We start from the raw sequence: 20,684 nt of genomic DNA, 5'->3' as shown, positions 1-20,684 counted from the left end.
AACCAAGACACTTACAATATTACCTCCAGATCTTCCAGGATGGGGGCAGGAGGGAGGGTTGGTAAAAATAAGGGGTGAGATGGACTACCAACATGGAATGTTATGGTGAGTACATAACTTCTTTATGTAAGGTAGTCCAATCTCACCTTCATTTTTACATATGGGACAGCGTCCCTAGCGCCTTATTCTTGGGTGGCTCATTGGAAGATACTCCTGAGCACCATGGAGCCAAAGGATGCTCTACCCCTAGAAGCCAAATCCAACTTATAATGAGTAATGAAGGTGTGAGGGGTAGCCCACGTAGCTGCTACACAGATATGATCAATTGCTACCCTGGCTTGGAAGGCTGCAGAGGTAGACAGAGACCTGGTAGACTGAGCCTTGATCCTGTGGGTTAAAGATCTGCCCCCCAAACTGTAGATGAAAGCTATGCAACTCGAAATCCAGTTAGACAATGTCACCTTAGAAAAGTACAGTTTTGTACCTACCATAAATGTAGATGTTCGAGGATTCCATTGCTGCAGTCCTTACTATTGGGTATAGTCCGCGTCCAGTCGGCCCGAATACCAGAGTATAAGGCTGACGTCGGTCATGGCGCCTTAGACTGACGTCAGTACGTCAGGGTACTAATGCGCATGACCGACGTCATATCCTCAGTCTTTTCTTGCCCCAGATGTCAGAAGACCCTAAAAAGACAAGGCCCAAAATACCTGCACCAAAAACATGTACCATATATACAAAAATATATACAAAAAAGTAAGCATGTAAACTCACCTACACAACCACCCCTAAACACAGAGGGGAAGGAGGGAGGGTAAATTGGACTGCAGCAATGGAATCCTCGAACATCTACATTTATGGTAGGTACAAAACTGTACTATGTTCTTCGTTTTCCATTGCTGCAGTCCTTACTATTGGGTAGAATCCCAAAGCAGAGGTAAGGGAGGCTGGCAAATCATAAAGAAGTAGGAGCTGACAACATGCCTTGCAAAACAGCTGTGGCAAAACCAGCCCTAGACTTAGAGTAAATAGGAAGGTGATAATGCTTAGAGAAAGTATGCACTGAACTCCAAGTAGCTGCTTCCAAAATATCCTTAGTTGCCACCCCCCTTAGAAATGCTGTTGAAGTGGCAGTAGCCCTAGTGGAATGAGGCCTAATCCCAGCTGGAATTTCCTTGCCATGATGGGAATAACAAAATGCAATGCAAAAGGCAATCCACCTAGAAATAGTTTGTTTTGACACAGGCTTGCCCTGCGAACTCAAAGCAAAAGAAACAAACAACTGCTGAGACTGCCTACAATCCTTAGTCCTGCTTAAATAATAACGCAATTGCCTGTGTACATCTAAAGTGTGCAAAATCTTTTCCCCTTTATTTTGGGGGTCTGCATAAAAAGTAGGCAAATGAATAGTTTGGTTTAAAGCCACACTAGAAACCACCTTAGGCATAAAGGAAGGATTAGTACGTAATGATACCCTATCCTTATGGAAAATCAAAAAGGGCTCTACTGCCATAAGGGCCTGCAATTCAGACACCCTTCTTGCAGAAGTAATAGCCAACAGAAAAGCAGTCTTCCATGACAAGTATTTCAATTCAGCAGTAGCCGCAGGCTCAAAAGGTTGTAGAGTAAGTTTTTCCAACACAAAATTGAGATCCCAAGCAGGAGTAGGAGCTCTACGTGGGGGTCTTATATTCTTTGCCCCTCTAAGAAACTGCTTGAACAAAGGATGCGAAAACAATGGTGGGTCACAATCATAGTGAGCTGAAATTGCTGCAGCATGAATCTTAATGGAAGAGAAGGACAAACCTTTGTCCAATAACTCAGTAAGATATTGAAGAGCCACACTCAAATTAGGCTCAGAAATCTCCAAATTCTTTGCTGTACTCCAAAATAAAAATCTCTTCCATTTTTCTGCGTACACCTTCCTTGTACTAGGTCTTCTAGCTTCCATAATCACATTTAAAACTCGTTGAGGAAGTGGAGACCTGCTGTGTTTCAACAGAGAATATGCCAGGCTGTTAGATGAAGAGAGTGAAGCTTGACATTGAGCAGATGACCGTCCTTCTGAGATAACAGATGAGGAATCAGAGGTAAAGGCCATGGAGGCTTCTTTACCAGACTCCGTAGTAGTGGGTACCAGTGTTGCCGAGGCCAATCTGGAGCTATCAAAATCATCCTTGGCCTGTCTTGTCTGACCTTTAATAGTACCTTTGGAAGAAGAGGCAGAGGTGGAAAGGCATACACATGAAGGTTTTTCCAACTGAAAGACAGAGCATCCACTTTCCAAGCTGTGTGATGAAACCCCTTTGTGCAATACTTTGGCAGCTGGTGGTTTAGTGGAGAAGCGAACAGATCTATGTCTGGAGTTCCCCATGACACTGTCAATTTCTGAAATACATGAAGATCCAGTTTCCACTCGTGGGGATCCATGATTTGTCTGCTTAACACATCTGCTAAGGAGTTCTGTGCTCCTGGCAGAAACCTTGCCTGAAGAGTTAGTTGCAAGCTTAGCAGTCTCCCATAAAATCATTGCTTGCCTGCATAGAGGATAAGAATGTGTTCCCCTTGCTTGTTGATGTACCACATGACAGTTGTGTTGTCTGTTAGAATCAACACCTGCCCTGGAAGAAGCAACTCCTTGAAAGCCATTAATGCAAACTGGACTGCTAACATCTCCTTCATGTTGATATGTAGATGCTGTAGTCTGGCAGGCCACTTGTCTTGTATCCACTTTCCATTTAGATGAGCTCCCCAAGCAATGTCCGAGGCATCTGTCGTTAAAATCTGACTCGCCTCTGGCCGGGTCACAGAGAGTCCCTTGTTTAGGTGACATTCCTGAGCCCACCACAAGAATTCTTTTTGAAGGCAAGGTATTATTTGAATGACAGTGTCCAAATCCTGGCAGTGCTGTGTCCATACATTTTTGAGATACCATTGCAGCTTCCTCATATGCAGTTTGGCATTGGGAAGCACCAGAATACAAGATGCCATGAACCCTAATGCTTGAAGGACTGTCCTTGCAGTCAGCACGGACTGATGAGATAGTTGATGGAAGTAAAGTGACAGACTCTTTTGTTTGTCCGGGGTTAAAAAGGCCATCTGGGCTGCTGTATTCAGTCTCACACCCAGAAAGCACATGTCCTGAGAGGGTACTAGACTGGACTTTATTTCGTTCACAGAATACCCTAGGCATCTTAGCACTGCTATAACATATTCCAGATGCTGTAGAAGGTTTTCCTTTTCTTGAGCCAGAATCAGGCAGTCGTCCAAGTAAGGATAGATTTGAATTCCTTGAAGCCTGAAGTAAGCTATCACTGGAGCCAGAACCTTTGTGAATACTCTGGGCGCAGTAGATAAGCCAAAGGGCAATGCAGAGAACTGATAATGAGAATTTCCAGTTCGAAACCGCAGATATTTCCTGCAACTTAGCCTTATAGGCACATGAAGGTAAGCTTCCTTGAGATCTAAAGTTACCATCCAGTGATCTTTGCCCAGCAGAGGTAAAAGTTGTTGTAACGTCAACATCTTGAACTTGGGAATGTCCAGATAAGTGTTGAGGAGAGATAAATCCAAAATTGGTCTCCACGTGTTCCCCTTCTTTGGTACTAGGAACAGGCGAGAATAAAATCCTAGGCCCCTTTCTGATACAGGGACTGGCTGAATGGCCCCCATCTGGAGTAACTGAGAAACTTGCTTGTGAGCCTCTTTTCTTTGTGGAGGAGGAACGTCTGGCATACCTTTGAAAGGGGGCATTGTGTGGAAATAAAATCTGTAACCGTGGTGAATGATATCCAACACCCATCTGTCTTGAGTAATTAAATCCCAATTTTCTTTGAAAAGAGACAGTCTTCCTCCCAAAGGAGCTGCCAGACGAGAATCCACTGGCAGCTGAAAAGGCAGGTCATTGGGTCTGTTTACGAAAGGACTGACCCCTGCCCTCACCAGAAGTCTGAGCAGGTGAACTCCTGATCTAGGCCTAAAAGAACCTTGAGCCCTGCCCCTACCACGTCTAGACCTACCCCTAGACTGGGAATCATAAGCAGGATATGTCCACCCCTTAGCAGGCCAATTTCTACTAAACTTCGGAGGCTGCACCTGCAAAAAATCTTTAACAGTTTGCATAGACTTAGCTTTGTCCTCCATTTTCTTTAAAACTGCTTCCACAGGCGATCCAAACACATCAGACTGTAAAGGAGCATCCAAAATCCTTGTCTTAACATGCTCAGCTAAATTCTGATCCTTCAACCAGGCATGCCTGCGAAGAACAGAGCTAGTAGCATCCACCCTCGAGGAGGCCTGTACAGCATCAAAACCACATTGCAAAGAATGCTTACCCACTTGTTCAGACACATGAACCAAATCCAGCAACTCTTTACACTCAATACCTTCCGCCAAAGCATCCACCTTAGATTTCAATTGTGAAAGGAGATAATTTTGATATTTTAGCATGTGAAACTGACAATTCAACGCTCTCATGGCTAGAGTGGAAGAAGTATACACTTTCTTTCCCCACCTATCCAAAGCCCTCGCCTCTTTATCAGTGGGAACAGGATTTTTAACCACAGAAGCTTTAACACCTTTAGGCCCCTGAGAAACAGTTTCTGGGTCCGCCCTAGGACTCTTAAACAAATACTTATGAGCTTCGGGCACCCTATAATACCTATCAGGCTTAACAGGAGCAGGAGGCAAAGAGTCAGGGTTCAGGGAAGCCTCTGCAAAAACATCTTCCACCACATTCAACACAGGAGGAATAGCTAAGGGCCTATGCTGGGGCAAAAACAAGAATTCCCTAAGCCTTTTCCTGGAATCAGAGTAATCCTGGCCTTCCCATTTAAAATGCTCCCTCATGGAATGCAGAGTCTCTGAAAATGAGAAATCCTCAGGAGGAGAAGCTGTAGGAGTGGAATCATCCACATCAGAATCAGAATAATTAGGATACTCCTGCAAGTCTTCCGCAGAAGACTCTGAAGCCTGTGAACACTGTTCAAAACTATCAAACTCCGGTTCCACCCTAGGCCTCTTATCAGGCGGGGGCATAGAACCTCTAATCATAGTAATCAAATCTTCTGCCATTTTAAGCATATGTTTCTTAGGTACAGAACCCGAAATGCTAGGAGAAGCCCCCACTGAAGCTGAACTAGGCCTACCTCTCAAAGAAGTTTTGGCAACAGAAGGAGAGGCTCTAACTACCTTGGGAAGAGAGGGAAGAACAGTTACCTGAGAAGCCCCCTCAGCTTGGCCTACCTCCTGAGAAGGCACATCCTGTAATAGTAAAGTTTCTGCCTGAGACTCCATGGAAACTCCTGGCAAAACCTCTGGCTCCACTGAGCCTTCTAAAGAACCGACGTCCGGGACTGCCGGTTCATCAACCCTAGGCTTCACTGACTTGTCCTTGCGCTTCTTGGACGAAGCGGGCGTCGGAGCATCCGACGGCATTTTATAATTGCAACGCTTCCCAAACACTAACCTGGCACAGTCTAACCTCCTCTTAATAGTGCGTTTGTTAAACCTAGCACAAGAGCGGCAACCAACAACGTCGTGCTCAGGCCCTAAGCAAGGTATACACAAGGTATGGTAATCCCTATGAGGTATCTGTTTCCCACAAGAAATACAGTTATTCACTTTTTCTGACATCCGTAAAATACTGAGGCAAGAAAAACCAAAATGTTCCCCAACGGGGTACTTAGCCAACTCTGTTTCGGTCTGAAACTCCGGTTTCGGAAATATCTCAGAACGCCAACCTGCACTCGCAAAACTGCTTCTGCATCGGACCATGCGGCAAAAAAGACTGAGGATATGACGTCGGTCATGCGCATTAGTACCCTGACGTACTGACGTCAGTCTAAGGCGCCATGACCGACGTCAGCCTTATACTCTGGTATTCGGGCCGACTGGACGCGGACTATACCCAATAGTAAGGACTGCAGCAATGGAAAACGAAGAACATCTGGTAAGCCCAAACTGGAATCAGAAAAGGAAACAAACAACTGGTCTGACTTCCGAAATTCTTTGGTCCATTGCAAATAGAAACGTAGCAGTCTGTGAACATCCCACTGGTGAAAACGATATTCCGCTGCATTGCTATGACTGGGAAAGACTGGAAGCTCAATGGACTAGTTCAATGTGGTAGAAGAACAAACTTTGGGAACAAACTAAGGGTTAGTATGTAAAGAAACCCTGTCTTTATGAAAGACTAAATAAGGTGGCTTAATAGACAGGGCATGTAGCTCAGAAACACGTCTGGCTGATGTTAATAGCTACCAAGAACACAGTTTTCTAAGACAAGTACTTTAAGGAAGCTGAATGACATAGTTCAAAGGGAGGGGATGTTAGTTTGGACAATACAAAATTTAAGTCCCAAGAAGCCACAGGTTCCTGTAAAGGTGGTCTCAGTAATGTGGCTCCTCTGAAGAAAGTTTTACATAACTTATGCGACATAAGGTTAACATTTGGAGATCCCAAATAAAAATGTGAGATAGCCGCCAATTGTACTTTGATGGTGGCTGTGGCAGATCCCTGCTGAAAAAGCTCCGAAAGGAATTCCAGAATTACGGGAGCGGTGTAAAGATCCACTTTCATTTTCTGTGCCCAAATAGAGAACCTTTTCCATTTACTGTCATACAGCCTTCTGGTTGATGGTTTATGCGAGGATAAAAGAATATGGGACACTGATGACGAAACATCATGAAGCCTGACTACAGATGGAACTGGAGCAGCCAAGCTGTCAATTTGAGGATGTGGAGAGAGGGGTGTAGCGAACCCAACATGTGGGTCAATAGATCTGGAACTGAGTCCAGGATCCAAGGATCATCCAGGAGAAGAGGCTCAAGGAAGGGGAACCAGACCCGACGAGGCCAGTAAGGAGCAACGAGGATTAACTTGCTTCCCAGTCGGTTGGCTTTCTGTATCACTTTGGGGATAAGAGGGAATGGAGGAAAGGCATAGAGAAGTCCCGTGGGCCAATCGTGTACCAGAGCGCCTCTGGGTGCTTCCCCCGGAGGGGGAATTAGGGAAAAATAACTGCTGCACTTGGCATTGACTGGACTGGCAAAAAGGTCGCAGCAAGGGTGTCCCCATTTTCAGAAAATCTGTTCCACTATTTTCTGTTTCAGAGATCACTCGTGGGGCAGCAAGATTGACCGGCTCAGCTTATCGGCTATCACGCTGGTTGTCCCCAGAATGTGTGTTGCCACCAGAAAGTGCTGGGAAGAAATCACCCATTCCCAAACTTGCATGGCCTCTCGACAGAGTGGGTAAGACCTGGTACCACCCAGTTTGTTGATATATCACACAACCGACATGTTGTCCGATTGTATCGCAACAGTCTCTGGAGGAAAAAGGTCCTGAAGTGCTTGCAACGCCAGAAGCACCACTCATCTCCAGAACGTTGATATGCACATGAGCTTCATGTTCTTGCCATGTGCCGTGGACAGTCCTGCCAAGATAATGCCCCCCCCCCCGACCTGGGAGGCATCTGTGGTCACAGTGGCAACGGGTTGGGCAGGCACAAAGGGAGCTCCCGTGAACAAGTTGTTGGGGGCTATCCACCAACGAAGGTCCTTTTTGCATGATTCCGTCAGCAGAATAGGATGATTCAGCGGCAGATATTAGAACGACCACTGGGAAAACAGGAACCATTGAAGAATTCTCATGTGCAACCTGGCTAAAAGTATTAACAGAATGGTTGAGGCCATCGTTTCAAGAAGTTGAAGAATCCACTTTGCTTTGACCTTCCGAAGTGGGAGAAGTCGCTGAACTTGTGAGATGAGATTTTGTGCTCTTTTGGCGGGAAGACAAACTGTCATGTCCACTGTGCCTACCTCTGCGCCTATAAAAATTACAGATTGCGAGGGCAGTAATGCAGATTTTTCCAATTTATGGAGATCCCTATTTGAGCACAAAGCTGGATGGTGGCATCCCTGTTTTGGAGAAGTACATGCCTGGTGGGGGCGGTCAGGAGCCAGTCCGAATACGGAAACACCTGGAATCCCTGATGTCTCAGGTAAGCTGTCACTACTGCCATGCATTTCGTGAACACCCTGGGGGGCTGTGGTAAGACCAAAGGGCAGAGCACGAAACTGATAATGGCTGGCTTCCAGCTGGAAACGCAGATACCTCCTTGACACCTTGTCCATTTTTATATGGTAGTAGGCATCTTGGAGCTCTAGAGAGCACATCCAATAGTCTTTCCCTAACAACGGGAGTATCGAGAGTTTCGACTGCAGTGTTACCATCCGAAACTTGTCCTTTTTCATGGATTCGTTTAATCTGCTGAGGTCCAATATTGGCCTCCAGTCTCCGGCTCGTTTTGGGACTAAAGAACCTGGAGTAAGTTCTGGATCCTATCTGGTCTGCTGGGACGAGCTGGATGACTATTTGAGAGCAACTTGTTGATCTCCACAATTGCTTGATCCCTGTGATTGGGTGGAACATCTGGGATCTTCTTGGGAACAAACGGTGGAAGGGAAAAGGGTATGATATAGCCTCTGGTAACAACTTTTTGTACCCACTTGTCTTGGGTTATATTTAGCCAGGCTTCTGAATACAAGAGATGCGACCCCCGACTGGCCCCAGAGAATCACAGTCGGGCCCCACATCAGGAGCGCTCGAAAGGAACCACGGTCTTGCAGACTGCCCCTGCCTCTAGGGAGACGTCTACCATTTCTTCCTCCTCTGCCTCTGAAGGAGGATTCACTCTCTGTGTCTGGAAAGGCCCTCTGGGACTTTTTGAGCCACATCTTACCTCCCCTTTGACCTTTGGGGTATGGTCGAGATGGGACGGTAAAACAGACTCCCACGGCAGAGAGTGTCTTTCCATCCTGTTCACACAGAGTGAGTGTATCTTTCACCTTGGAACCAAACAAGGAACCACCATCAAATGGGGCATTGGTGAAGGTGGACTTAAACGGCTCCGCAAAATTACACAAGCGCATCCAGGAGTGGCGCCCAAGGGCAACTCCTGAACTCGCTACTCTGCTTGCTACATCAGTCGCATGAGATATAAGCTGAATGGAGGAGTTAACTACCGAATTTAGGGTGGACAACTGAGCAGGGATCCTAAACGGGACTCCCTCAGGACAAGCACCCTGTATGGAATCTCCTAACTCCTTGAGGAGATCCCTCTGCAACCTCGTGAAATGGGTAAGATAGTTCAGGGATCAAAGTGTAAAAGCCGCTGAACTAAATACATGCTTCCCAAATCTGTCCATCTGTCGAGACTCCTTGTTTGGCAGACGAACTAAGGAAGTCTCCACCAACTCCTTCTTTGTGGCTGCCGCCACCACCATGGCATCTACGGGGATGCCCTTAGACAAGAATTCTTTTCCAGGAGGAGCAGACAGGAACTTATTTGGTCTTCTAGTGACTGGCTCCACGGCATTGGGAGTATCCCACACCTTCTGACTAACCAGATCCATTAGCTCGTCGAAAGGTGGAGACACACAAGAGGCAGAGGGTTGAGACCCGAAAGCTTTCAGGTATACAGACTCCTCATAAGAAGGATTGACAGTGAGCCAGTCGCACCTCTGTTTAAGGATCTCTAGAATGTCCACAAAGAAGACATCAGAGGAGGACTTAGGGGACCCCTCTGGCTCGAGATCAGTGCCCGATGTCAGAGACTAATCCTGGGAGTCAATATGCTTCCTCTTGCATACTCTCTTCCGAGGAGGCCCCGGAAGAGTGACCACCAGCCGGTGGCTCCTGAGGCTGTGGGCCTCTACTGTCTCTGGAGAAAGTAAGTACTGAGACCGAAGTGGGAGCCCTGGGGGGAAAGAGTGCTTGTACCACTGGTAGGGGCTGTAGATTGTGACAGCACACTCCTCATCACCTCAAAAGCAGATCTCTCCAGCTCCGAAGACCGTCCCCATTCTGAAGAGACAAAGGACGGTGCCGGAGCCCGAGCCATTGGCTCCAAGATAGATGTAGGGTCTGAGCTCACCCTGGCAGACGCACAGAGAGGAAGGCTCGGAACAGACAAAGATAGATTCAAACCCTCCCCCTCGGCGCCGACAGAAGAGCTTCAGTCCCTGGACACGACTGACTCAGCCGAATGTGTCGGAGCCGAACTTGGCTCCAATGCAACAGCAAGGGGAGCCAGAACAGAGGGTTCCTCAGTTGGTAACAAGGACTCCGGCTCCAAAAAACCAACATGGCTCAGGGGAGGAATCATGGATGAGGACAAGACTGGTTCGAGTGGCTCCGGAGCAAACAAAAATTTAGTCAGGGCAAATGACTTGAGGAGTCTCAGTACTACCCTCTCCACATCTTCTTCAGAAAGACTCCTGGAAGATGAGGTTGGGGATCTCGACCTAGCAGGCACTGGAGATTTGACCATGAAGGAGACCGGTAGGGACTCTACAGACCGGCTCCGAGAAGCAGATTCAACTATTTGCAAGGGTTCAGCAGTCGATACCGAAGCACCTGTGGCCAACTCTGAAATCACGGTGCTCTCCTCCGGCTTCGAAGACTGAGTCGTCGAGGAGGCAGGTTTTGTTAATTTGGCAGGCGGCTCCAAAACACTAGCCAGTGCTGGAGAAAGCCTTTTTGTACCCTTTGATTTTGAGTCAGATCTTGACTTTGAAGACTTAGCCGAAGAACCAGACAAAGCTTCTTCGAAGGTTGGCTTCAAAAGACCCCCCCCCCCCCCCGAGTATCAGTTTGTTCTTTCTCTCCTGAAACACTCTAGGAGAGAAAGCATGACAGAACAAACATGATTCTTGCAAATGGATGGCTCCCAAACAGCAGACACAGCTACTGTGACCATCCTTCAAAGACATTTTCTGGGAGCACTTCATACATTTTTTAAACCCAGAGGGTTTGTGCTCCTTGCTATCCTTAGACATTGCAACACACAAGCAACCAGAAGTGGAAAGAGAATGAGAATGACTGAAGACTAGGTCTTCTAAAACGAGCCTAGCCCTGCAGAAGAATTACACGAGGACTAGGTCCTCTAAGTTAAACAGGCCTAGCCTGGTGTAAGAAAGGAAACTAGGTTTTTCACTAAACAGACAGGTTCAGTCACACAGGAATTTTTTTTTTTTAAATAAAATACAGTGGAGTAGCAACACGAGGACTAGGTCCTCTAAGTTAAAAGGGCCTAGCTCTGTGAAGAACCAGGTCTTCTAATTCAAACAGACCAAGAATACCACAACACACACACACGCTCAAAAGGTAGGAGCAAAATAGCAACTGTAAGGAATTAAGACTTTAGCAGGTCCCCGCTAAACACCACCAGTCAACAATAATCACTTGACAGGAAAATAATCAACAGGAACCCCTACTGATTAAAAACGGCAAAATCGCCAAACTAGCTATCTAGACAATACATCACAACTGCGCCTAACCACTGATACACAGGAGACTACTAATACTGGTCACACAAGGCAATTTAGGTAAACCTTAACTGTATACTTTTCAGTAAATAACAGGAAAAAGGCGACACCGCCAAAACTAACGATTTAGGCAAAGTGCAATTGCGCCTAACTACTGGTACACAGGATACTAGTAATACGGTCACACAAGACAGATACAATCCTATAAATGTATAAATTCAGTAACTATGCAAAAAAACCACTAGAATAATGAAAATTGAAAAAACTTAGCCAGAGCCAAGAGAAGCACATCCGAACTCGACGCGGAAAACGAGGTCTGGGGATTGCACTGGTGCACCATGGGATACCTGCTTAGCCACAAGCCAACCAGAAATCTTCAAGCTTGAAAATCGGCCAAGTCGGAGCAGAGGATCGGCTCCGAACCCATATGTAAAAATGAAGGTGAGATTGGACTACCTAACAATCAGAAGTTTAAGGCTATGAAATGCTAGAGTTTTTTTGTAGTCCTAGGTTTGAAGCCCTCAGTGTACCTTTGCCTACTGTGCAACTGTAAGCAATTTACTTAACCAGCCAGTGCTTTAGGTTGCCCCTTCAAAAGGTATTTGGACCCTATTGGATTTCCTGGTTAGCAAATGAATATTAATAAAAATATTTAAGAAAAACAAGCAAAGGGCAATTCACAGAGTCAATTTAATCCATAAATATTTCACATCCAAATTCAATGCAATTACAGCAGAGAAAAACAAATCACAGACAGGTCTAGGTCAGAATGTCAACATCACAAATAGTCTACATTCAAACTACCAAGCCCACAGCATCAAATGCTTGGAATGTTGAAACCGAGCTAAAAACCATAAAACATTGTTTACTGCAGGGGGCAAGCCCCACTACACCCCACATGTGGGAGGCTGTGCTATCCATACCCCCTGTTAATTATACATACCAACTCCAAGATCACACTATAGTGACAAAAGGGCAAAAGCCCAATCAACGTTCTACCTCAATCTCAAAAATGAGCTACTGGCATTTGTTGACATTCTGCATTTGATAGTCTGAAGGTAAACATTTTTATCTTTCAACATTCGAAATGTCTCCAATCCCAGAAAAGAAAAAGAAAAAACATAAATAAAGAAAGTTTTTTGGAGCTTGGCTCCATGGCATAGAGCAATGAAACCCTGACTGTGAAACAGGTGTGCTGGTTTCAAACAGCAGACCTAATCCCGGAGTAGTCAGCTTGGGAATAAAACAAATGGGCAGCATTTTTAAACTTCATCTATCCCAAAGGAAGGGCAGGGTTTTCAGCTCAAGGTTACTAGTCATTGGTGGAGGCCAGCACTTCTAGTTCAGTGACATGTACAAGACATATATGCACACTGGATACTGATCTTGACAGCTGGTAGGGAGTATCAAACAGCTCTCTGCAACTGTAGTAAACCAGATAGATGTCAAGGATGTCAAAAAACTTAGCTTCTGCACATCCACAAAACAAACAGCACCATAATTGCCCACTCTAAAGACTTAAACGTTGTCGGTGATATAAATAAGACCTTCTGGAGAGGGAGGTATGTAGCCCAGAGACTACCCAGTCTATGGAACAGGCTCCCCATTCATGTGAAGCAGAGTTCCTCCCTAACCCAATTAAAGTGCAACTTGGGACAACTGGATGGGACAGGAAATTCACCCCTGGTTTGGCACCTGTCTCTCTAATGGACACAGACAACCTGTAAATGGTTCATAACGCAGCCCCATGCTTACACTTATCAAGGGTATCAGAACTTATCAAAGATTTGGGATGCATGGCTAGGCTTAAAAAAGGCCCTTGTGGTCGTTAGCCTAGTAAACACATATGAACCTAAAGGATGTACGCAGCAAGCAGCCCCTCCCCTCACGCATAGGAAGAAGTTTCCCTGGTCTCCACCAGAGAAATCGCACTTCCCCATATACTTACTGAGCACCCACTAGTTTCTCCACCCCCAAGACAGGCAAGAAAGTACACACACTCACTTCTCTGCTCTGCCTTTCTGCCTGGGTCCTCCAAGTACCAAGGCCACTAATCCAGCAAAGGTCTCCTGGGATGCATTTACAGTTCCATCCCTCTGGGCCATGAAGCCAGGTTAAATCATTCGTGCATTTTAAAAATCTAATTACAGTGGTCAGTAAAATTAATTACAAGCAGAAATTTTGCAAGCCAACTGCAAACTTTAATTTACCCAATAAAACATTTTAATGCCTTACAAAGTGTTAGCTTTTTTATCTAATTTTTCAAAGATGATTTAAAACTGCATTCTTCTTTTTGAACATTCACTACTGCTTTAAGAAATGTTTTGCCATAACAATTTTTCTGTTAAACTTGTTGCCCACACCTCCCTGTTGTCTTCTGTTTACTGCTACAAAAGGAGGTTAAGACATGAACCTCCTTACAAAAATAACACAAAAATCACGACTAAATAAACTTGCAATCAATCGGACAGTCACATTCACTAAAAGTCTTATGACAGCAAAAGTAAATCAGGATTCTTACAGCAGCACTGTACTTTCAGAAGAGGATATGCAGTTGTACTAATTATTCAAGCAAAGCTACTGGAAAAACAGCCAAGTCTACTCTTCTGTAACTTCTTTTCTTTGCAGCTTCCCCTTCCAACATATAAAAACTTCATATTCTGTGTTGTGTTCACCAACTAATGCTGATGTGAGACCTCAAACCCCACATAAAAATGAGAAAAAGGGAGTTGATGACTACTCTGTTGTGTTCGTACCAGCCATTGGATTATCAGTGTATTTTCAAAGCCAAAATCTATACACCTTCTAAAGAAGAGAAGTGGAAGCTTGACATTTAAACTGGGATAAAAATATTCCAAACAGTTAAAGTATATAACAGTAAAACTACGAGCACAATAAAGATCCTTCATTCAAAAACTGAAGAATACTAATGAAGACTGGATAAGCATGTAACTGGTCATTGTTCACTGACCCGACACTTGCAGCAGCTGGAGAGGCCACAAAAGTTCCTCACCAAAAGGATAAAGGGTCTCAAACATCTGTCCTATGCTGTCCGACTGAAAGAACTCCAGCTCTATTCAGTCGCTTACCGCTTGCTCAGAGGTGACCTTTGCCTAACATACAAGGCCACGTCAAACCCAGATTTGATGAATATGCTTCACCTCAAAAAATCTAGATCCGTCAGAGACACAAGGGCGGGAGACTTAAACCTCAACACGGCTATTAATAGGACGTGCTGGAGGGATAGATTCATCACCCAAAGACTCCCTATGCTGTGGAATAAAATCCCGGTATATGTGAGGCAGAGCACCTCGCTGGCCTTGTTCAAGAGAAATCTTGACCAATGGATGGGAGATCGCAGATATACCCCAGGGATTACCTCAGTGTCACTGCTCAACAGAGGCACAGCAAAATAATGGGTATAGTTCCCCATACTAAAGGGGTGGCTTAAGCCACAAAACTATGGGCTAGGCTTGTAAATGCCCTCGGGCAGATAGCCTAATATGAACCTATGAACCTATGTTTGATCAGTGTTCCACCTTGGTAAACAAATTTAAATAAATAAAACACTTTGAGACAAAACCAGTGTGAACTACAGATATGGCACACTCAAGTAGCAGTATGGCAATCCAGAAAACTACAAAACAGATTATACACCAAATTTCAAACATGAAAGAAACAGCAGGACACAATAAAATTCACCAAGATCATAAAAACGGCAGCAGAGCTTTTAAGTGTTCAGATTATCTCTTCAATACAGACGTCATTAATCAGGGTGTATTACTGTATTGTACCGTGATGTTTCTTCCCGGGCCTCCACTGAAAACGGGCAATTTCTGCCTGGTCAGAATTTCCCAGTAAACAAATGTAACAAACAATAAATAAAAAGGACACGGTCATCACTTAATCTCACTAAATAATCTTATTTTATCATAAAAAGAAGTACCTGAAGTGTTACTATTTGTAAAACATACCTTTTTAGTATCACTGCAGCAGTACTAGGCTGTTTTTTGCTGAAGCTGAAGACAGAACGCTGCTTGGCCAGTTTGAGAAATCCTTGTATTAACTGCTGTTTTTGAGCATTGGCGTTTTCCAAGTGAAATGCTTTGGCTAATATTTTTAGCTCAGGTGCAGAAAGTAAATCCAGTGCCTCAGAAACATCTTCTAATTCTGACTCTGAAACATTCAATACATCATAATTTCAGTACAATGTAAACACAAAGAATCTAGCAGCCTGTAAGCATATATTCCTGTTGTGTCACTGGATACATCAGTTCAGCTAAGTCTCAATAAGACAAATATTGGGGATGAGCAACAGTGGCTGTATGCAAATTCTTTCCATCCCCAGTGCAGGAGGGCTGGGAATGTTTAATTATGGGGGAAAGTGAAGGCTAGAAGCAGTACACTCTACAGGGCAAAGCATCCAGGCAATGAGGAAATAAAGACTCATTCTCACCCTAACCACGTGATCTTAGGACAGAGTCCTCCTCCATGGACTTCAACTGGGTACCCTTTCTTCCTTCCTTAATTCAGCTACTCTTCAGACCTCCCATCATGACTGGTAATGTATGCTCCTTCTGTCAGTGCATGCCATGATGTCACAGGGCACACTACACCAGTTCGTTTCAACCACTGATTAACTCATTACAGCTGAGTAACATCCTCCAGATGTTTCTGCAGTTACATACTACTGATGCCTCTAGGTGTCAAATATTGCTTGTTCATATTTGCATTAATTCTAAAACCATGCCATATACAAGTTATTACAATAGTTCATCCTAAAGCATATACAGTAGCAAACAACTGTAGTGACATTTTACTTCTGTCTAGTGCAGGCGAAGGGGGATTAAATTGTAGTTAATTTACATTATCATGCATCTTGATTTTTTCTAAATATCTCAACAACCAAATAGCACAGACAGAATTGCTTAGCCTCATATGAAAGCTTCAGCTGGATGAACACAATGTTGCTGACAAGTATGTGTGTAACTTGATTGGTTGCGGAAATATTGCAAGTAGTTTACTAAATATTACAAATATAATAGTTGCTGTGTTTACTGTGACTTATAAAATCCAGTTCAAGTCCTAGAACCTAGAATACTACCATTACAAAAATAGTTTGTGCAGATGAGTTTGCCATTTACACTTGTTTAGCAATCCCTATGGTTCCAGAGATATGAACGTTTGAAATGCAAGAACATAATTTGATTCTAATCAAAATGCTTAGGCTCCTGTCATTGGAAGTTACAGTGCAAACTTCCAGAGCTCCGCTGGAAGAAATGAGTTAAGCCAATTTCCAAGAAATCAAGCTAAAACAGTGCATGGTATCTACACTGTACAAGGATGTATTAACACAGATTTGCAAAGCTCACATGGGACTCCAACAGCAGCTACTGAACTGAGGAGCATCCAGACAGACAGCCGGAGGCTACTAGGTCTTACTAAAGAGGGTCCCCCATCATAGACCAACTGATAATGTTAAATGCTTCTTAGTAGATCTAGGATTGGGAATAATCCAAAACAGTATAAAAATGCCCATAAGACAGACGCTAAAAGGCAAAAGGTCTGATGAAGCTAAAGCCAAACACAGGAGTAACATAAGAGACCGGACTCCAAATTATGGTGCAAACAGTGTTTGATGAATAATGTGAACCGATGACCAAATAACTACATCACAATGTCTTTAAAGAAGACATTCTGAAACAAACCAAGCAGTCAGGCTACTAGAGGAGTGGCCTCTGATGGCAACGTATTCCAATGAGGTATTTGCCATCTGATAACAAAAATAATGTAGTTAGCAATCCACATAGAGAAGGGATGCTTAGCAACTGCAAATATTCTCTCCATGGAGCAAAGCAGAGAAACAACTTCAGGCAAAATGTAATATGGTGGTGCACATCCAAGATGTTAATTGCTCCTTTCTACCCCATAATGAAAACAGGAAAATAAATGGACTGGTTTAAAGAAAAATAGTCTACCACCACTTTGCCTGGAAATGTTTGCATAGATACTTCTATACCCCAAGTAGACGCCAGAGAATTTTTCCTCAGGCAGACAGCAAATGTTGGAGGTATGATGGGGAAGAAAGAGGTAATTGGGAACTTATTTTCTGGGAGTGCAGTGAACTGGTGGACTTCAAGGATTCCCTACAGGATGCACTATCAGAGATGCTGGGTGGGCAAATTGGTCTGATGAGCAGATTATTGTTCTGAGCTATGATACAGAATCGGAATTGCCTAGGCATGGTAAGGCCTTGCTGTGTCTAATAATGGTGGCTGCCAAACAAGCAATTACTAGAAAATGGAAATCAAAATCTAAACCAACTATACAAGAAGTAGTAAATATAGTAACACAGCTACAACAACTGGAACTGAGATCTTTAGAAAAGGGTAGGCGCAAACTACATACGTAAAAATAGGAATTGTGGGAACAATACATACAAGGGAAAAGGCAGCTATGAGCTATATAGGGTTTGACTAAAAAAGATTGGGTAGATTATCAGTTACGTATAATGATTGTAACTGGGAGTGTGTCAGTATGGTTTGTGATGTAAAATGCTTGCAACTTGGAGTGTCGGTGTGGTTTGTTTTCATTTATATATATGCATGCGTAGAATGTGTGTCTGTTGCACTTTTAAGAAGCATTTCCAAGGACAGTACTTGCATATAAATAGCAAGCACATGCTAGCTTCAGTGCCATTTTGAGTCCAGCCAGAGTGCGAGCATGTAGGAGATAGATAAACTTCTAAACAAACTGACTAAGTTAAAGTTACTAAGCCTCAATTCTGATGCATTTGTACATAATGAAGCTGCTTGAACAGAACCCACAAATGTTCGGCTGTTTTATCCTGACCAGAAAAGCGACATGGTGTCAGAACCAGGATTCCAGAGTCTGCTTTTCAAAGCTATGAGGTGCAGAGTTAACAGTGAAGGTAAACTAAGAAAACAGTGCAAAAAAGGCCAAAAGCAAGCTAAAAGTAATGAAAACATGCACAAATTATTTTATTAAAAAGGTAAAACGGAACATTACAAGGGCACAGAATGCATTAAGCAAACGTAAAGCACAAAAGTTTAAACAAAACTTCGAAGCGGAGATATTTGATAAAATGATTATCAGGAAAGCACACAGGAGGTTCAGAGTCACCTTGGAATTGTAAAAAGAGCATGTTTAAAGTAAAATGAGCATGTTAAAATGAGAACAAGAAAAGAGAGTAAATGGGCAAACAGAATATAATAAAGGGCAGAAAGGGCACATTAAGCATAAAGCAAGGCAACTGCATGTTTTTTTGGCATAAAAAAAGTTATGTACTCACCATAACATTCCATGTTTGTTGTCCTTTATCTCGCCTTCCTTCTTGTTGTTTGGGTTCGGAGCCGATCCTTGGCTCTGTCTCGGCCATAAACTATAGCTCGAGAGCTTTTACTGGCTCGAGGCTAAACCCTATCCCAGCATGCCTAGTGGTAGTTACCCAGATCTCATTTGTGATAACCTAGAACTAGACCATACAAATAGACAAGAGATATTCTCTACTCTACATATCAGATGACACCTACATATAAAGGTGTTACCCCTCCACAAGAAGAATAATAGGAGTAGACTGAGACTAACCATAAGGTATAGTATAAAGGAAACACAGCCAGTATAACCAATAAAACCAAGGGATTCCACTCGATCCTCCAGGAAGGGGGAAGGAGGGTGGGACGCAAGAAGGAAGGCGAGATCAAGGACAACAAACATGGAACGTTATGGTGAGTACATAACTTCTTTATGTTATGTTGTCCGTATCTCGCCTTTGTTCTTGCTGTTTGGGACAGCATCCAAAGCACCTGATTCTTGGGTGGCTCACTGGAAAACTCTTCAGGACCATGGAATCAAAGGAGGCCCTGTTCCGGGAGGCCACATCTACTTTGTAATGAGTGATAAATGTATGCAAATTAGCCCATGTAGCTGCTGCACAGATTGAATCCAAAGACAGTCTGGCTTGAAAGGCAACAGAGGTAGTCAAGGCCCTTGTTGAGTGTCCTTTAATTTTCCCTGGAAGTTTTTGTTTACTCAACTCAGACATGTTTCAGTGTCTGAAAGCCACTTTGATAAAGTCACCTTTGAGACTGCACAACCTTTTATATTGTCCACAAATGATATGAACAATTGGTCAGATTTTCAAAAGTCCTTGGTCCTGTTTAAACAGAAAAAACTGTCTATGAAGTAACTGTCTATGAATGTCCAACTGATGAAGCTTATACTCTGCCTTGTTGCCATGACTGGGGAAGAAAACAGGAAGCTCTATGGATTGATTCAAATTGTAGTCAGAACATACCTTGGGTAAGAAAGAGGGGTTGGTTCTGAGAGAAACCCGATCTTTATGGAAAATCAAGTATGGGGTACGAATAGATGAGGCCTGTAATTCTGAAACCCTTCTAGCTGTAGTAACTGCAACCAAGAAAAGGGTCTTTCAAGTCAGAAATTTGAGCAGACAAGCAGATGGTTCAATGAGAGAAAGAATCAGAGCATCAAACTAAATTTAGATCCCGGGGGGTTCTCTTACTGGAGGTCTTAAGAGGGTAGCACCTCTTAGGAATGCCTTGCATAACCTATGGGACAGGATATTGGATCCCATTTCTCCTATATGGAAATTAGAAATAGCAGCTAACTGAACTCTGACAGTAGCTGTAGCTGCTCCTTGGTCAAAGGTTTCAGCAAGAAATTGAAGAATCTTTGAAATGGGAGGTTTTGTCTGTCCAACAAAAGAACCTCTGCCATTTACTAGCGTAATGTTTCCTAGTAGTGGGCTTATGGGAGGAAATCAAAATGTGCTGACCTGCTGGAGAAACATCAGGAAGCCTGGCTAAGACTGGAAGTGGAGAAACCAAGCTGTGAGCTTGAGAGTTTGAATGGAAGGATGAGGAGCCCCCGACTGATGCAGCAAAAGATCTGGCACCAAGTCCAGGATCCAAGGCTCCCCCCTGCAGGTGAGGCCAAAGGAATGGGAACCATATCTGACCAGGCCAGTAAGGGGCAATGCGAATTAGCTTGCAACCCAATGACTGAGCTTTCTGAAGAACCTTGGGGATCAGGAGAAAAGGTGGGAAGGCGTAAAGCAGTCCCGGGGCCAATCGTGAACAAGTGCATCCCTGGGTGACTGTCCTGGTGGTGGGACTAGGGCAAAGTAGCTGCTGCATTAGTTGTTGAGGGGGTGGCAAACAGATTGCTGCATGGCTGGCCCCATTTCTGAAAAATCAAGTCAGCAACTTCCTGCTTCAGGGACCACTCATGAGGCATCAGGATAGACTGACTGAGCTTGTCCGCTATCACGCTGGATTTCCCTGGGATGTGCATTGCAAACAGAAAGTGTTG

General features: G+C 44.1%; 1 protein-coding gene across 1 annotated transcript in view; it reads right to left on the bottom strand.

The window, feature by feature from the left end:
• Positions 1-20,684, bottom strand: part of FAN1 (FANCD2 and FANCI associated nuclease 1) — a 571,422-nt gene that overhangs the window by 408,050 nt on the left and 142,688 nt on the right. Inside the window, exon 2 of the mRNA XM_044078482.1 lies at positions 15,305-15,506. Within this exon, the coding sequence (XP_043934417.1) occupies positions 15,305-15,506 (202 nt within the window). The remainder of the gene's footprint in view (positions 1-15,304; positions 15,507-20,684) is intronic.

This window comes from Protopterus annectens, chromosome 7.part1 (genome assembly GCF_019279795.1).
Source record: "Protopterus annectens isolate FY-2018-M chromosome 7.part1, PAN1.0, whole genome shotgun sequence".
Lineage (NCBI taxonomy): Eukaryota > Metazoa > Chordata > Ceratodontiformes > Protopteridae > Protopterus > Protopterus annectens.
This window is presented reverse-complemented; position numbering and strand designations above follow the sequence as displayed.